The 17,131-nt window shown below is 42.3% G+C and overlaps 1 protein-coding gene across 4 annotated transcripts in view; it reads right to left on the minus strand.

The window, feature by feature from the left end:
- The window catches only part of SEC24D (SEC24 homolog D, COPII coat complex component), a 111,957-nt gene that overhangs the window by 41,817 nt on the left and 53,009 nt on the right, over positions 1–17,131 (minus strand). For all 4 annotated transcript variants that reach the window (XM_043438807.1, XM_043438804.1, XM_043438805.1 and 1 more), the window contains exons 9-10: positions 3,662–3,800; positions 415–530 (exon numbers count right to left, since the gene is read on the minus strand). In XM_043438807.1, coding sequence (XP_043294742.1) covers positions 415–530; positions 3,662–3,800 — 255 coding nt within the window. The remainder of the gene's footprint in view (positions 1–414; positions 531–3,661; positions 3,801–17,131) is intronic.

Here is a 17,131-nt window from a genome sequence, read left to right on the forward strand (position 1 = left end):
CACTGTGGTGACGGCTGAGTAGAGAAGAGAGCTAGAGAAACACGTCAGTAGTCTTACTGACCATACTGACTGACCTTCAGCCTCCAAAGGGAGATTCTTTGGGGATGACTGACAAAACAAACAAGGCAGAGGTGCAGTAGGGAACTGCTGCATTAGGAACCTAGCATATTCTCTCTTTAAGGGACATAAAAATGAAATTATTATTTTTTTCTTCCTGTCACTGCAGTGGATGGTCTGGCTATTTAACCACGTTAACAGCCTAGACGGCTTGATCTGTGTCTTAGGGATTTCTACTTCCCCATGGCACCACTCAAATGCTTTGGTTGTGAGTTAAAGTCAGGTCATTAAACATGAAAGTTATTCACTTGTATCTGATATCCATATATAAACACTGGAAGTCCTGGGAGCACTTACCCTGCAGTAATCCAAAGTAGCAACATATTCATACGATCCTAGAGATAACTCTGGCTTCTCATAGTGGTCCAGTCTTCTTCCAATGTGGTCCAGATGTTGGAAATAGAATGGTGGAACTAATAAAAACAAAATAGGAAAGGGAATCTTTTGTTTTTACAACACAGACAATTTAGTAAGTTCTCAAAGTTTATCATGGGAGGAAAGGAGTTAGTATGAGAAAAAAAAGCATTTTAAAGCTGGAATGTAGCATATTCTAAAAATCCACTAGTCTTTCTTTCCAGTCTTGGAAAGATATTTTCTAATATATCTTCCTGACCCTTCTGCAAGTTACTGATGACAAAGAACATTAATGGTCTGGATCATTACAGAGAAACAGCAGATAAAAGCACGGGAGTTTTTAAATCGTCACAACCAAAAGTTAATTCTCCCTATTTAAGGACTTTTTCTCACAGGAATTCTAACTTTTCAAACTATTCAAATTTTCAATAGCCCAGCAAATATACATTGGTTATTTGGACTATGCTGTTAGCTCTAATGTTTATTATCTTTTAATCAGAGATATCTTCAGCCACAGGGAGTTTGCACGGTAATCTTTAATGTTTGGGCTTCAGAGTGGAGACGATTACTGTATTAGGGAAAGACTACACCATGAGATCTCAGCTGAGGAACTCTTAATTTGATTCAAATGTCTAAGAAGGTTAGTTCTGGCTAAGCCCTGGAAGTCCTCCAACAGGGCAGGAACACTTATGACTCACACACTGAACTCTTGGACAAATATGGCCTGGTATCTCTGTGCAAACGACCTCTGCTGCCTTGAGAACAGGGCTGACTGTTAAACCACTGACAACAGAAGTATTTGGAATAACTAGCTATGCTCTGGTTTTAAGCATTTCATAAAGAACAACATTTTCGTTTGCAAAACCATGTAACTAATGACTTGTTTTAAAACCAATAGCTCAGTATTCTTTATTTTTAGTTGTGAACCAGCACATGGGTTGGACTTCCCTTGTGGCTCAGCTGGTAAAGAATCTGCCTGCCATGCAGGAGACCTGGATTCAATCCCTGGGTTGGGAAGATCCCCTGGAGAAGGGAAAGGCTACCCACTCCAGTATTCTGGCCTGGAGAATTCCAGGGACTGTGTAGTCCATGGGGTCAAAGAGTTGGACACGACTGAGCGACTTTCACTATCACTAGCACATGGGTTACAACAGGGCAGTTTTCTTTGTCTGGACATAAGACAACAGTCACTGAGGCTTGATTTTTTTTTTTTCCCCTATTTTCTTACTATATTGTGGCCATTTCTTTTAAAACAAGTTTTATAAGATTCCCTTGTACATAAAGATCTCTGCTCTTGGAAATTCAGTGTTTTGAAAAGATTGTGGAAGTGGGAAGCTGACAGTCTCAGCTGGGCTAAGAAGGCTATGATGGCTTTTAATTGCTCTTCTGTTATGTTTAGCACACTCAGTTACTTAGTCGTGTCGACTCTTTTGAGACCCCATGGACTGCAGCCTGTCAGGCTCCTCTATCCATGGAATCTTCCAGGCAAGAATAGATGAGATGGATAATGTGGCACCAGCTGTTCTATGATGTATGGGTGGTACTTCTACACACTTTCTATAATTTATTTTTATTCACACATCTACATGTAATTGGTGAAAAAAAATTCCCCTTAAAATCAATTAGCTTTATATTTGTTAGCATTTAATATTATTTGTCATGTTTCATAAACCAGATTCAAGTCCTCCCATAAATTACACATGGCCACATGACACTCGTCTTCCTGCATGTCTTTGGCCTCAAGCTCTTCCGACTGAGAGAGAATCTCTGACATTTCGAAGGAAAACAGAGTGAAACCATTTGACTATGCCTGCAAGGTTCTTTCTAACAAACCTCTGCCTTCTTTAAACCTAAATGAAGAATGTAGGCGCCAAGGTAAATCTAAGCGGGTCTGGCTTTCTTGCAAGAACAAATATTAGAATCTAGTATTTTTGCCGACGAAGGTCCATCTAGTCAAAGCTATGGTTTTCCCAGTAGTCATGTATGGATGTGAGAGTTGGACCATAAAGAAAGTTGAGCACCAAAGAACTGATGCTTTTGAACTGTGGTGTTGGAGAAGACTCTTGAGAATCCCTTGGACAGCAAGTAGATGAAACCAGTCAATCCTAAAGGAAATCAACCCTGAGTATTCAGTGGAAGGACTGATGCTGAAGCTCTAATACTGTGGCCACCTGATGTGAAAAGTAGAGTCATTGGAAAAGACCCTGATGCTGGGAAAGACTGATGGCAACAGAAGTGGGTGACAGAGGACGAGATAGTTGGATGGCATCACTGACTTAATGGACAAGTTTGAGCAAACTCCAGGAGATAGTGAAGGACAGGGAAGCCTGGTGTGCTGTAGTCTATAGGATCGCAGAGTCGGACACAACTTAGCAACTGAACAACAACAACGATATGAATAACCCTATTAGAAAATGAACACAACAGCTTCCCAGGAGTGGACACCCAAGGGATTCCCTCGGGTAGAAACACAAGAACTTCGTGTGTTTTCCTCTACCAGGAAGTGGCAGGGCCTTTTAAGGCTTCAAGCTGACACTTTGGGTGTGAGGCCAGAGAGTCACACAGGAAACAAAGATCCCAGATGCTCTACGTGAACGGATCCTGGATGGATTTCTGATCACCTTGTGAAGGAAGTTGGGGGCTGGAGTGAACACGCTAGGAATCCGGTGACCCTGTGGAGGCGTGATGAAGATTATCCAGGAGAGGCCTCTGCCATCTCCTAACTTTTCCCCCCAAAACGAAATCACTTGGAAGCGTGTGCTCACAGGGTTCCTGAGATCCAGGTCCCAGGGTTGTGTGGGATTTGGTTGCAGATTTCATGAAGGACAAGCGATGGAACAAGACCTTCCTTAGAAAGAGCAGAAAAGGTGGAGAAGCAGCGGAGCCCGCGCGCTCTAGTATACCAGGGTCTGCCGAACAGGTGCCACCGCTGCAGGGCGCGAGGCCTCCCAGGGGGCCGGGGGAGTCCTCGAGACACGGCTGGAAGCCAAGACCCCACTCCGCAGCACGCGGCTTCTAAAGGTCTTTCTGAGGAGGCCTCGCTGTCAGTCTCCTGCACTGGGGGCCGGGCGAAGCCAGGGCTGTGTGAAGGGCGCACGAGGAGGCCAGCGCCGCTCGCCCGCCAGAGCCCGCCCGCGGCCGAGGGGGCAGGAGGGCCGCAGGCGGCTCAGACCCGGCGGGCGCCACTCACCGTCGTTCACGCAGCTGCAGAAGCCACACTGGTACCTCCTCCCTCCTTCGATGAACTGCATGAACGGGCACATGTAGGCTTTGCACCTGTTGCATCGGACTGGTCCAGCCTCCCCATGGTTTACCAGGTAGAGGGGCGTCTAGAGGAAGCAAGCAGAAGCAAGAGACACGTGGGCACAGCGTTTCCAGGCTTCCTCAGAAGTCCTACAGCTGTAGTCACTGAAATGTGAAAACTCCGGACTCATTAGGGAACTCCACTCAGTGTCCGCCAGGGGAGTAAGGACGCCTCTCTTGAGACTGTGTGGAATTCAAGGCAATACCCAAACAAAAATTACTTTAAATGCATGTCCAGTGTATAAACATATTTGTACATTTATGTATATGTGTATTGACCAATGTGTGTGAAGACAGAAGGAGAAAAAAAATACAGTGATGATACCCTGAATATTCACTGGAAGGACGGATGATGAAGCTGAAGCTCCAATACTTTGGCCACCCGATGCAATGAGCCGACTCGTGGGGAAAGACCCTGATGCTGGGAAAGACTGAAGGCAGGAAAAGGGGGTGACAGAAGATGAGATGGTTGGATGGCATCACCGACCCCATGGACATGAGTCTCAGCAAACTCCGGGAGACAGTGAAGTACAGGGAGGCCTGTACTGGAGTGCTGCAGTCCATGGGGTTGCTAAGAGTTGGACACGACTTCGTGACTAAACAACAGCAATAATACTTAATAAAGCTTATGCTGAAGATGTCCTGGATACCACGTATCACACATCTTGCTAAGTTTGTTCTTTAACTATAAATAAAGAAGGGAACTGGGTCTGATTTTAAAAGCACTAGTTTGCACATCGGCATGCTGCTTAGATAATTCCACCCAATATACAAATTATTTCTTCAAAACGGCAACTCTCAAGAAACCTGCAGTGCTGTTCACTTATTCAGGCAAGGAGGCTGATCCTGCCTTTTCCATTTCTTTATCCCGTGACAAAACGTCTCATGAAGGAAGTACTCTCAGTGCAGCAGGTCATGCTTTGCCAGAACAAAAAGAATAAATATTTCAACGGCTTCTTCCTCATAAACATGTGTAGAACCCATTACACATCCTTTACAGCTTGAAAGTGAAAAAGCTCAGCGCTGGAAGTCCGCCTGCTCTCTCAGCACTTCCAGCTTTCAGGACAAAACCACAAAGATTCTTCTTGTTTTTATAAATCTCCTTAAAGATAACATTTCTAGAAAAGCTTGACAATACAGGGTTTGGCACATCAACTAAGTTTTTCTTTAGAGAAACAGATGTAAATAAAGCAGACTGCTGCTTAATGGAGACTTGAAGAGCAGGAGGAAGGTGGCGATGAGGTGAGGTCATAAGGCCATTTTCTGCCATTTTCTCAGGGGAGAAAAGAGAGAGAGGAGAGATCTACAGTCTGTCCCTGCCCAGACGTCCAATGTGGAAGCTAATCTGCTGAGGTTTCAGAAACGAGTTTTGAGACCTCAGAGCAGGGAAAAAACAGATAATATGATACATAAAAGAATCAGGGAAAGGATAAAAAAATACATTCAGAATCACTAGGCACTGTCCTCTCTCCCATCTCTTGCTTCAAGGAAGCCAGGAGATGGATTCAATTTTCCCGTTTCTGGCCTCTCCTGGTCTTAGCATGGGTATGGCTTTGGTGTCTGAGTCGTCAGGTTGTGAGAAGGATTCAACGAAGAAAAAGTGAAAGTGTTCTCTCTCAGTTGTGTCCGACTCTGCCATCCCACTGACTGCAGTCCACCAGGCTCCTCTGTCCAGGGAATTCTCTAGGCAAGAATACTTCTCCAGGAGATCTTCCCGACCCAGGGATTGGACCCAAGTGTCCTGCATTGCAGCCAGATTCTTTACCATCTGAGCCACCGGGGAAGCCCCACACAGTTAGGAGGCCATGTGCAATATAGAGTATTAAGCCTGGCATAAAATTATTGAATAAAAGGTATTTAACTGTTGTTGTCATATCTGTACAGAACAACCTTTCCTCTCTTAAAACCACTCATCTCAAGAGAGTGTGTATATTTAATAGGAGGGTTAGAGTTTGATAAGTTTGAGATAGGCCTGAGTTTCTAAAGGCATTTATTAATATAAATATTTAAATTAGCTAATGTGTTAATATGAAATGTTATCGTAAAAATTATTTAGAAGACAGGGAATCCACCTTTCAGGAGATTTTGATACCATCCGATGCTTTAAAAAGTTGAGAGGCCCACTAGATTTTAAAATTCTTCTATGAGTTTGATTTGCATACACATGTGCTATGCTTAGTCACTCAAGTCATTTCAGACTCTACGCAACTCCACAGTCTGTAGTCTTCCAGGCTCCTCTGTCCATGGGGGTTCTCCAGGCAGAAATACTGGAGTGGGTCACCATGGCCTCATCAAGAGGATCTTCCCAACCCAGGAATCAAATCCATGTCTCCTGTATTGCAGGATTCTTTACTATCTGAGCCACCAGGGAAGTCCTTGCATACACTCAAGGAATGCACACTATATATGCATTCAAACACAGACCCATACAATACTTTCTCATATACACTGTTTGTTTGAAAGGCATTAAGTGACAAATGTGTGTTGTCTTCAGCTAGAAATAATAAGAAATAATCTGAGGGCAACAAAAGGGAAGCAAATGAGAATATGACATACACTTATGGCTGATTCATATTGTACAGGAGAAACTACCACGCCACTGTAAGGCAATTACACCCCAATCAAAAAAAGATGTGGGTTTAGGTCAATGAATGCAGAACCAGAAGTGAAAGACAACAAAAGGTAATGATAATGCAGCTTTTTTCTGGGTCAAAAACCCAGTCATCAGTCATTCTCTGGGTGCTGCTGGGTTCTACAGCTTTAACCTCAGAGATGAGGAGCAGCTTTCAAGAGAGTTACACTAGGGTTAAAGCCTCCAACATACATCAACTCCAGCCAAGTGTACTTCTCTCATCCCTTCATCATTTTCAAAGAGCTCAAAAAGTCTATCATCAATTCCCTGAGATACTTTAGCAACAAAATCTGATGCAATTATTTGCTAGACAAAGCAGAGGTAATGGAAATTAACCTTATTTTTTCTGATATGATTTACTCAAAGGCAGGCCCAACCAAAAATTACTGTGAAATTGTCGGCAGCTACCATCTAAGCATTCCATTCCGGGCAGATTCAAACTTGCAGAACTGAAAATGAGTGTCTCGTCACAAACTGGAATTGAGTAATGACTGTATCGAGGCTGTGAAACACACATGCATTTTTTTTCAATTTTCGCTCTTTTGGAAACTGAATGATGGATAGGTAAGGGAAGGACTGCAGACAATTGAGGTGACGGTAAAGAATGTTAAAAGCTTTTAGACTGTTTACATTTTCTTTCTGGGCACCAGCACAAGGGTTTCCACATCACACTGTCTCACCTCATGTTTCTCAGGCTGTGCTGAAGGCCATCAGAGACTTGCTTTGCTTTCCCCAGATGTCTGCTTATCTGCTCTACAGTAGCATGCATGAGCTCATAAACTGCTAATCTCACTTGTAGTCTCAGTTCAACTTTAGTGTATACGGCTTAGGAAAAAATCAAATTACTTTCCAAAAAGTCCTAAGTTTCCTTTCTCTTCTTCTTAATAAGGACATCCTATTACACTTACCTAAGAAATATCTTCAGATTTTGCAATTTTGTTTATAAGTGTGTTTTTTACTCTTTTGGCCTCTAGTATATTCCTGCCTGCTCTTTCTTTTCTGTTCTTTTCTTAAATGGAAAAAAGTGAAAGGATGGAAAGCCTCACTCTAAAACCCTCATTTGGCTCTTCTTGGCTCTGGTCCTGTGTGGCCTGAGTTTATATAACACGAAACTGATGGTGATTCTGGGGAAAGAAAGACAGAGAAGAATAGTATCTGAACCCCTGGTTTGTATTTTTGATCTACCAGGCTTATGCCAAATACTTTATTGGTACTAATTTTAACTAAGATCCTTTAGCTGAATAAAAGGTATCTCCTTTTTATGCATATATAACATCACAGTCCATTTGGACCACAAGAGAATATAATTCATGGAGAAATGAGGTTCAGTGTTAAAAGTTTTGAATACTATTCCATGTAAAAGGAGTAGACAACAAAATGTGTCAATCAACAACTCCTTGGCACTGCTAATGCAACCTTTAAAGTTTTCCTATATTTATATAGCATTAGTTTCCAAGTGTTCCTGTCACTCCTTTTAACATCTGTACATTCAGTGCTGGGTGTGGTGTGTCTTGATGGGGTATACAGTCCAGTGGGACGGAAAGACATTAAACACAGAAACATGCAATTAAAAGAGCAATGTAGGAGCAGAAAGAATACTTGGGAAATCATCATTAATAAAAGCAACATTAAAGTATTCACAGATTGTAACCCAAAACAACAACAACAAAAATAAATGCTCAAAGAAATGAAGCACAACCGAGAAAGGTCCGACATGGAGAATTTTGACAAAGTTTATGGCCGAGGTACTTTTGCTTTGGCATCTATAACCAAAGTCTGAATACACAGGTCTTTCTGTATAGACTCTTAGTTTTAGCAAAGTGATAAATAACAGAAGGTAGCTATTATAGCTGCTTATACCTTTAAGCTGCCTATGAAAAAGTGAAAGTCACTCAGTCGTGTCCGACTCTTTGCAACCCCGTGAACTATATGTATACAGTCCATGGGATTCTCCAGGCCAGAATACTGGAGTGGGTTTCCATGCCCTCCTCCAGGGGAATCTTCCCAACCTAGGGATCGAATCCAGGTCTCCCGCATTGCAGGCAGATTCTTTACCAGCCCAGCCACCAGGGAAGCCCTTAAGCTGCCTATAACTACACCTATAAACTAATTACACCAAACCTGGAAAATGAAGAGAGTACGAAGGTGTTCTTATACCACAGATCCACTAGGTGGCATTGTACAACCAAAAATTAAAACTATTCGCTCACGTAATAAAACACTCAAGATAATTATGTTATACACATTTTATGTAGCTATCACCACAGTTAACTGAATTTATGTCAGTTGTTACCGTCACAAAATTAAGAAACTTATACTGTTCTTGAGAGAGTCTTTGATAATGGTTAAAAAATATTCTGGTGAAAACAAACTGTGATTAAAGATGAAATACAGGCTATTTCAAGCATGAACTACATAGAAATTACAGACTGTGCCAAATTTACTGAACAGGAGAGTGGAGAAGAACCTTTTTTAAAGGTTTCTAATCCTCTCCCAACCTCCGTGACTACATGCAGGAAAATGGGGCCCCGCAGGGACTAGCGGCCCCGGCACACGGGATGCTGCTGCCCGGGGCGGGGAAGCCGGCCCTCCGGCGGCCGGCACCCACCCGCTCCCGGCGCCGGCTCGCGCTCTCCGTCCGAAGCAAGGTAAGGACAGTGAGGCGTGAGGCGCGGGGCTCGGCCGTTCCCTGAGACGGAGGGCTGATCCTCCTCCTGCGGGAACATCCAGCCACCGGCAACGGTGCGGATGAGGGAAGACACAGCCCAGAGCGGCCAAATACGGAGATTCCAGGAAGATGCTGACTTAGGAAGGTGTTCCTGCCCGTCGCCGGGACGTTCCTGGGTGAAAACAGTCCCTCTGCCTTTCGCCTACGCTCTAACACAGGCACGGACATACACACAAGCTCACTCTTAACCACCTACTTTCCTCCGTCTTCTAATGCTTGTTTACTGATTCTGAAAAAGAGACACACTTTGCATTTTCAATATATACTTCTCTTCCTTTTTTCTCTCCTGTTTTCTTCATGAGAAGTCTCCAGGACAGCAATCACTGTCCTGGGACTACACAGTTGTCCCCACACAAAGAATATTCAACTTTACTAAGTGCCTGAAGGAAATAGCTAGGCTAAGTAACTACTAGTAATGGGAGAGAGAGTTTTGCCTACAGTGGTTCCTCAATCAAAATGTGGCTTGATATAGGATCATATTCAATATCAGACTATACTCCCTAGTAAATTACTGTAAATATATATATCTCTAGCAGCAAAGGTACAGTGTATTATCAAATGTGATCCTGGCACACAGCTACTTCTTTGGGACTGGAGTGCTGCTTACAGTTTGGGTCTATTTCAAGAGAGTTTCAGTTAGTGATTTGGATTAACCAGGGGATATAAGTGGAAGCATGAAAACGGTATCTGAAAAGATAATCCAGAACTTGTGATGAACAACTACCCTTTAAAAATGTTAAACGTTCAGACTATCAAGCACACTGGAAGACAAGCAGAGTCGGATTTCCAGAGGATTACGCCCAGCAGTTAAAATGAAGAGAGTCTGTATCAACTGTGCTTATTAAAGATATTTCTATAAGAAAGAGAAATGAGAAGCTTGTGTGTACTTTCTATTTTTGGCTTCACCACGTATGCCGTTCGGTCAGCCTGCACCCACAGAAAAGGAACAGGGCAGTGGGGTGCTCACTGTACACACGTTTTCTCAACAGCAGTACTATTTTGTTGGACTTTTTAAAATAACAAATACAGCATGAAAGAATAATATTTTTTGAATGCCTTTTAAAAATCATTCTTCTGAAAAGAAACTGAGCCTAGTAATAAAACACTCAATGTCCTGAAGAAACTGTAAGAATATATTTATACTTTTTAAAAGTGTTTTTAGTTGGCCCTAAAACTTTGTGTTTTCACACTTCTAGAAAATTAACCTCTTGCTAGTTTGTGGCACTTGAGAGATTATTTTCAATTTTTTTCCTCTTTAATAATGCTACTGAGTAGTCATTTATTGGGAAAGATTGAAGGTAAGAGGAGAAGGGGATTACGGAGGATAAGATGGTTGGATGGCATCACCGACTCAATGGACAAGAGCAAACTCCGGGAGATGGTGAAGGACAGGGAGCCTGGCGAGCTGCAGTCCATGGGGTCGCAAACAGTCTGACACGACTGAGCAAATGAACAACAATAACAACAGTATAATATTGTATGTAATGTTATAGAACATTTACTCTTGTTATTACTATATCAAGAACTTATATTGGATTTTAGCATGTCCTTAATTTGGAAACTGGTCTTTTTTCATTTGGAGGGGGGTTGTTTTTTGTATCTATCCAGCATTGATAAATCCTGATTCAAATTTATAATATATGCAAGATCATAACTATCATCTGTATGATCTGTGGTTTAAAATGCTTTCATGTATATAAAAATCTCATGCTGCTGAGATGTTAACAAACCTGGGTGTGGGAATTATCATCCTGTTGTTCAGAAGGGAATGGACATCAGTGAGGAACAATGATTCATTCACCCAATAAACTGCAGAGCAGGAGCTTGAATTCCCGTTCATTTCCTGTGCTATACATTCAGAAACTGCCTGCAGATTGCTTTGGTAGAGAAGCACATCGATTCGGAGAAAGCTGCCCATCACCCATGGTCCACCACTTGAACCAAGCCCTCAGTGGTCCCTGGGACCTGTGAAGTGTCTCCTCTCTCTCTCTCTCTACAGGAGCTATTTTATGTCTTCAGTTCCACTGAATCCTTCAAATAAGCTCTCTTCCCACCTCCCTCAGCAGATAATTTCCCCTCCTTGCTCACAAAGGAAAACAAAACCTCAGATAGGAACTCCCATGAACGTACCGGCACCTACTTAACGTTTGCTTTTCTCCCTCCTGTCACAATAAGAAGAGTGTCCCTCTCTCCTCCTGACATGTTCTCCGGGACTTTATCTAAACCGGGACCACGTCCCAACTGGCCCCTCAGCACTGGCTCAGGCATTTCAGGGACCAGGTCCCAACCAGCCCCTCAGCACTGGCTCAGGCATTTCAGCTGTGTGTTGCCACTAGGCCTTGTGTCTGACAATACCCTTCACAATGCTTTACTTCTGAGCATCACTACTAAATTCTCAGACCCATGCCTTACAGGCCTGACACCTTTGCTTGTTTAATTGGTGTTCCTCCTACAGCGCAATACCTAGAGAACAGGCAGTCGACAGTTTTTGAATGAACAAACAGAATATCTACCAGGTACCCGCAAATATGTGGTCCCAAGCCCAGGGCAGTTCATGATAGATGCTAAACGAAAGGCAGAAATAAAAGAAGAAACCACTCATTGGAAGAGGGGGGCCGGTAAAGGATTCTTTCACAGAGGCAGGGAGTTACGAGGAGCTGCATTTCCACTGAGGACATAACAGTGAGAGCACAGAGCTCAGGAAGAAAAGCCTGAGCTGGGGGAAGGTGGTGGCCGGCAGGCAGGAGCCAGGCTGAGCTGAGAAGGAAGATGAACAGGAGGGCTGGAGGGATTCTAGGGAGAAAGCTCAAAGCCAGGCAGAGCAGCATACCCTGACTGCTCAGGTCTCCCTCCTTCCCCGCCCCACTCCATCCCTCTCCTCCTCTCTCACCTCAAACCAGCTGGGATCTCACCTTTCACAAAACTAAAGCAATGGAATGGGAAGAATGATTGGTACTGGTTTCCAAACCTGCTTATAAATTAGTAAATTCTTTACAATTACCGTGAGGAATTTTTAGAATTTGTTTCATCATCAACTGTATTTTATTCAATCCCTAAAATCTCTTTTAAAAATAAACTCAAAAGATGTTTGAATATTACTTCTAAATTTCTAACTAAAAAAAGTCCATTCCTTAACTGCTTAGGTAAACCTCAGGTTCACCACTGATCCCAAGTGGCGCACGTTTCAGAAAAAATTCTCAATGAATGCTTGTTGAATGGATGACAAGAAAAAGAGGGAGGGAGGGAGGGGGAAAAGGAAAAACTGAATGAAAAAGAAAAATGAGGGAAGAAGGAAAATACAGAAGTCACATTTGGATATATTTTCCAGTCTTCTCATCACAGAAGATCAGGTCTGGGTGTGAAAAACCCTAGTATGTTAGGTTCATCCCAAGGTACGCAAAAATAAGTAGACCGGGAGCCTCTTCTCTTGGAATGGCCAACAGCATCTTAAAGCAAACACAGCTGTGACTTTCCTCCCAGGGCCCTCCGATGCCGCGAGGCTTTTCAGGGGGAAGGTCAGGTCAGACCATACGCTGAAGTCTACAAGAGGGCTGCTTGCTCCTGCTGACGGGGCACCCAGGGTTTCAAAGGGAAAACAATTGTCAGTGCAGTTCAGAGAGCACCATCACATCAGTTTACCTGAATGGAAGTCATAGTTCATGACAAAATTACAAACCATGAGAAATAATTCTTAGGCAAAAAAAGATGGTCTTTTTGGATTGGATTGTGTTGACGTAGTCTTTCAAGTTACGGGTATATTTGCAAAGATCAGTGCTACTGTTCTTACTGGAACACATGTTGAAAACTTGAGTAAGACATTCCGTCTCAAGGAGCTATGTTATTCAGGGATTCTATTTTCCCACATTTTTTTTAAACTTTGACCTATTATAATTTATCTTTGGTCCCTAAGGAAGAATTATATTTTGTTGTCTGATTATAGGCCACTGACTGAAGCCATGTTTAACTGCTATAAGAACACACAGTGGTCCACAGATAATGAAAATATATTGTAGACTTAAAAACCCTATGAATCAAGCTTGTTTCTTCCATAACAAAATGACTGGCAGTTTTTTGTTTCTCAGAAAAATGTACAATGCTCCACTTTAAACATGAAAGTGTTAAAGATAATAAGCTCAGAGGCCAACTTCCTTTGTCTTTCTGACAGAATTACAAGTTAGCCAAAGTCTTCCCTCCATTTATCTCACTTCTTTATGGCTATGGAAACACTTCAAAATATTCCCCCGCCTAAGCATGAGCCCAATCTGTATTTAAATGACACCTTCTTAATCAGGTCTACTGTCCACAGTATGCAATCTGAAACCTGCACTCCACCTGCTTCCCCAGGCTGCCCCAATCCCTGACCTACTCTACTTTTTCCTTCCTCCATTTGTTCAATAATTTTCTTATTACTAGGTTCACTGTCTTTCTTCTTTCCATTAAAATGTTAGCTCCATGAGGACAGAGATTTTTGTCTGTATTGTTCACTGACATATCCCAGGACCACGAAGAGTATGTGGCACAAAATGGGTAAAGAGTAAACATTTGCTGAATTAAATCTTCATTGAATAGGATAGAAAGAAATAAACCCATGCACCTATGGTGGCTCAGATAGTTAAAGAATCTGCCTGCAATGCAGGAGACCTGAGTTTGATCCCTGGGTTGGGAAGATCTCCCAGAGAAGGGCATGGCAATTCACTCCAGTATTCTTGCCTGGAGACTTGGATGGATGGAAGAGCCTAGTGGGCTATAGTCCATCGGATCGCAAAAGAGTCGGACATGACTGAGCGATCTCAGACCAGACCAGGCCTATGGTCAGTTAATCAATGACAAAGGAGACAAGAATCTACAAGAAGAAAAGACAGTCTTCAATAAATGGTTCTAGGAAAGATGGACAGCTATGTGGAAAAGAATGAAATAAGAACATCCTCTAACACCACACACAAAAATGAACTTAAGACAAATTAAAGACCTAAATGTAAGACTGGATACTAAAAAATTCCTAGAGGAAAACATAGGCAAAATGCTCTTTGTTATAAATCACAGCAATATCTTTTTGGCTCTGTCTCTGAGAGTAATGAAAATAAAAACAAAAATAAACAAATGGGACCTAATTAAATGCAGAAGCTTTTGCACAGGAAAGGAAGCTGTAGACAAAATGAAAAGGCAACCCACAGAATGGGGTGAAATATCTGCAAACGATGCAACCAACAAGGGATTAATTTCCAAAATATACAAACAGCTCATATAACTCAAAGTCAAAAAAAAAAAAAAATACAAAAACAAAAAACAATTAAAAAAATGGGCAGAAGATCTAAATAGACATTTCTCCAAAGAGAGACAGATGGCCAAAAGGCACAAGAAAAGATGCTCAACACTGCTAATTATCAGAGAATGCAAATCAAAACTACAATGAGATTCCACCTCACACGAGTCAGAATGGCCAATATCAGAAAGTGTACAAATAATAAATGCTGGAGAGGGTATGGAGAAAAGGAACCCTCCCACCCTGTTGGGAATGCAGATTGTAGAGCCACCATGAAGAACAGTACGGAGGATCCTTTAAAAACCAAAAACAGAGTTACCATATGATCTGATCCTGCAGTCCCATTCCTAGGCATATATCTGGACAAAACTCTAATTTGAAAAGATATATGCACCCCATTTTCACAGCAGCACTATTTGCAAAAGCTAAGACATGAAAGCAGCCTAAACGTACATCAAAAGATGACTAGATAAAGATGTGGTACATATATACAATGGAATATTAGTCATGAAGAATGAAATAATGCCATTTGCAGCAACATGGATAGATCTAGAGACTAGCATACTAAGTAAAGTAAGCCAGAGACAAATATCATATGATATCACTTATATGTGAAGTCAAAAAAAAAAGATACATATGAAATACAAGACAGAAACAGACCCACAGACACAGAAAATAAACTTATGGTTACCAAAGGAGAAAGGTAAATTAGGAGGTTGAGATTAATATATATACTCTACTATGTAAAAAACAGGTAACCAATAAGGACCTACTGTTTAGCACAGGGAATTACACTATTTTATAATAACCTATAAAGGAAAAGAACTTGATAAAAATAGATATATGGGTGCATGCATGCTAAGTCACTTCAGTCGTGTCTGACTCTTTGCGACCACATGGACTGTAGCCTGCCAGGCTCCTCTGTCCATGGATTCTCCAGGCAAGAATACTGGAGTGGGTTGCCATTTCCTCCAACCCAGGAATTGAACCCTGAACCCTGAGGCTGCTGCACTGTAGGTAGATTCTTTACTGCTGAGCCACTGGGGAAGCCCAGATACATATATATATTCAGTTCCGTTCAGTCGTTCTTTGCGACCCCATGGACTGCAGCACGCCAGGCTTCCCTGTCCATCAACAAATCCCAGAGCTTACTCAAACTCATGTCCATCGAGTCGGTGATGCCATCCAACCATCTCATGCTCTGTCATCCCCTTCTCCTCCTGCCTTCCATCTTTCTCAGCATCAGGGTCTTTTTCCCTGAGTCAGTTCTTTACATCAGGTGGCCAAAGTATTGGAGTTTCAGCTTCAGCATCTGTCCTTCCAATGAATACTCAGGACTGATTTCCTTTAGGATGGACTGATTGGATCTCCTTGCAGTCCAAGGGACTCTCAAGAGTCTTCTCCAACACCACAGTTCAAAAGCATCAATTATTCATGCTGAGCTTTCTTTAGAGTCGAACTCTCACATCCATACATGACCACTGGAAAAACCATAGCCTTGACTAGATGGACCTTTGTTGGCAAAGTAATGTCTCTGCTTTTTAATAAGCTGTCTAGGTTGGTCATAGCTTTTCTTCCAAGGAGCAAGCGTCTTTTAATTTCACGGCTGCAGTCACCATCTGCAGTGATTTTGGAGCCCAAAAAAATAGTCTGCCACCGTTTCAATTGTTTCCCCATCTATTTGCCATGAAGTAATGGCACCGGATGCCATGATCTTAGTTTTCTGAATGTTGAGCTTTAAGCCAACTTTTTCACTCTCCTCTTTCACTTTCCTCAAGAGGCTCTTTAGTTCTCTTTCTGCCATAGGGTGGTGTCATCTGCATATCTGAGGTTATTGATATTTCTCCCGACAATCTTGATTCCAGCTTGTGCTTCATCTAGCCTAGCATTTCACATGATGTACTCTGCATGTAAGTTAAATAAGCAGGGTAACAATATACAGCCTTGATGTACTCCTTTCCCAACTCTGAATCAGTCTGTTTTTCCATGTCCAGTTCTAATTGTTGCTTCTTGACCTGCATACAGATTTCTCAGGAAGCAGGTCAGGTGTTCTGGTATTCCTATCTCTTGAAGAATTATCCACAGTTTGTTGTGATCCACACAGTCAGAGGCCTTGATGTAGTCAATAAAGCAGAAGTATATGTTTTTCTGGAACTCTCTTGCTTTTTCAGTGATCCACTGGATGTTGGCAATTAGATCTCTGGTTCCTCTGCCTTTTTTAAAGCCAGCTTGAACATCTGGAAGTTCACGGTTCACATATTGTTGAAGCCTGGCTTGGAGAATTTCGAGCATTACTTTGCTAGTGTGTGAACGAGTGCAACTGTGTGTTAGTTTAAGCATTCTTTGGCATTGCCTTTCTTTGGGATTGGAATGAAAACTGACCTTTTCCAGTCCTGTGGCCACTGCTGAGTTTTCCAAATTTGCTGGTGTATTGAGTGCAGCACTTTCACAGCATCATCTTTTAGGATTTGAAATAGCTCAACTGGAATTCCATCGCCTCCACTAGCTTTGTTCATAGTGATGCTGCCTAAGGCCCACTTGACTTCAGATTCCAGGATGTCTGGCTCTAGGTGAGTGATCACACCATCATGATTTTCTGGGTCATGAAGATCTTTTTTGTACAGTTCTTCTGTGTATTCTTGCCACCTCTTCCTAATATCTTCTGCTTCTGTCAGGTCCATACCATTTCTGTCCTTTATTGAGCCCATCTTTGCATGAAATGTTCCCTTGGTAT

The sequence above is a fragment of the Cervus canadensis genome, chromosome 19, assembly GCF_019320065.1.
Source record: "Cervus canadensis isolate Bull #8, Minnesota chromosome 19, ASM1932006v1, whole genome shotgun sequence".
Taxonomy (NCBI): domain Eukaryota; kingdom Metazoa; phylum Chordata; class Mammalia; order Artiodactyla; family Cervidae; genus Cervus; species Cervus canadensis.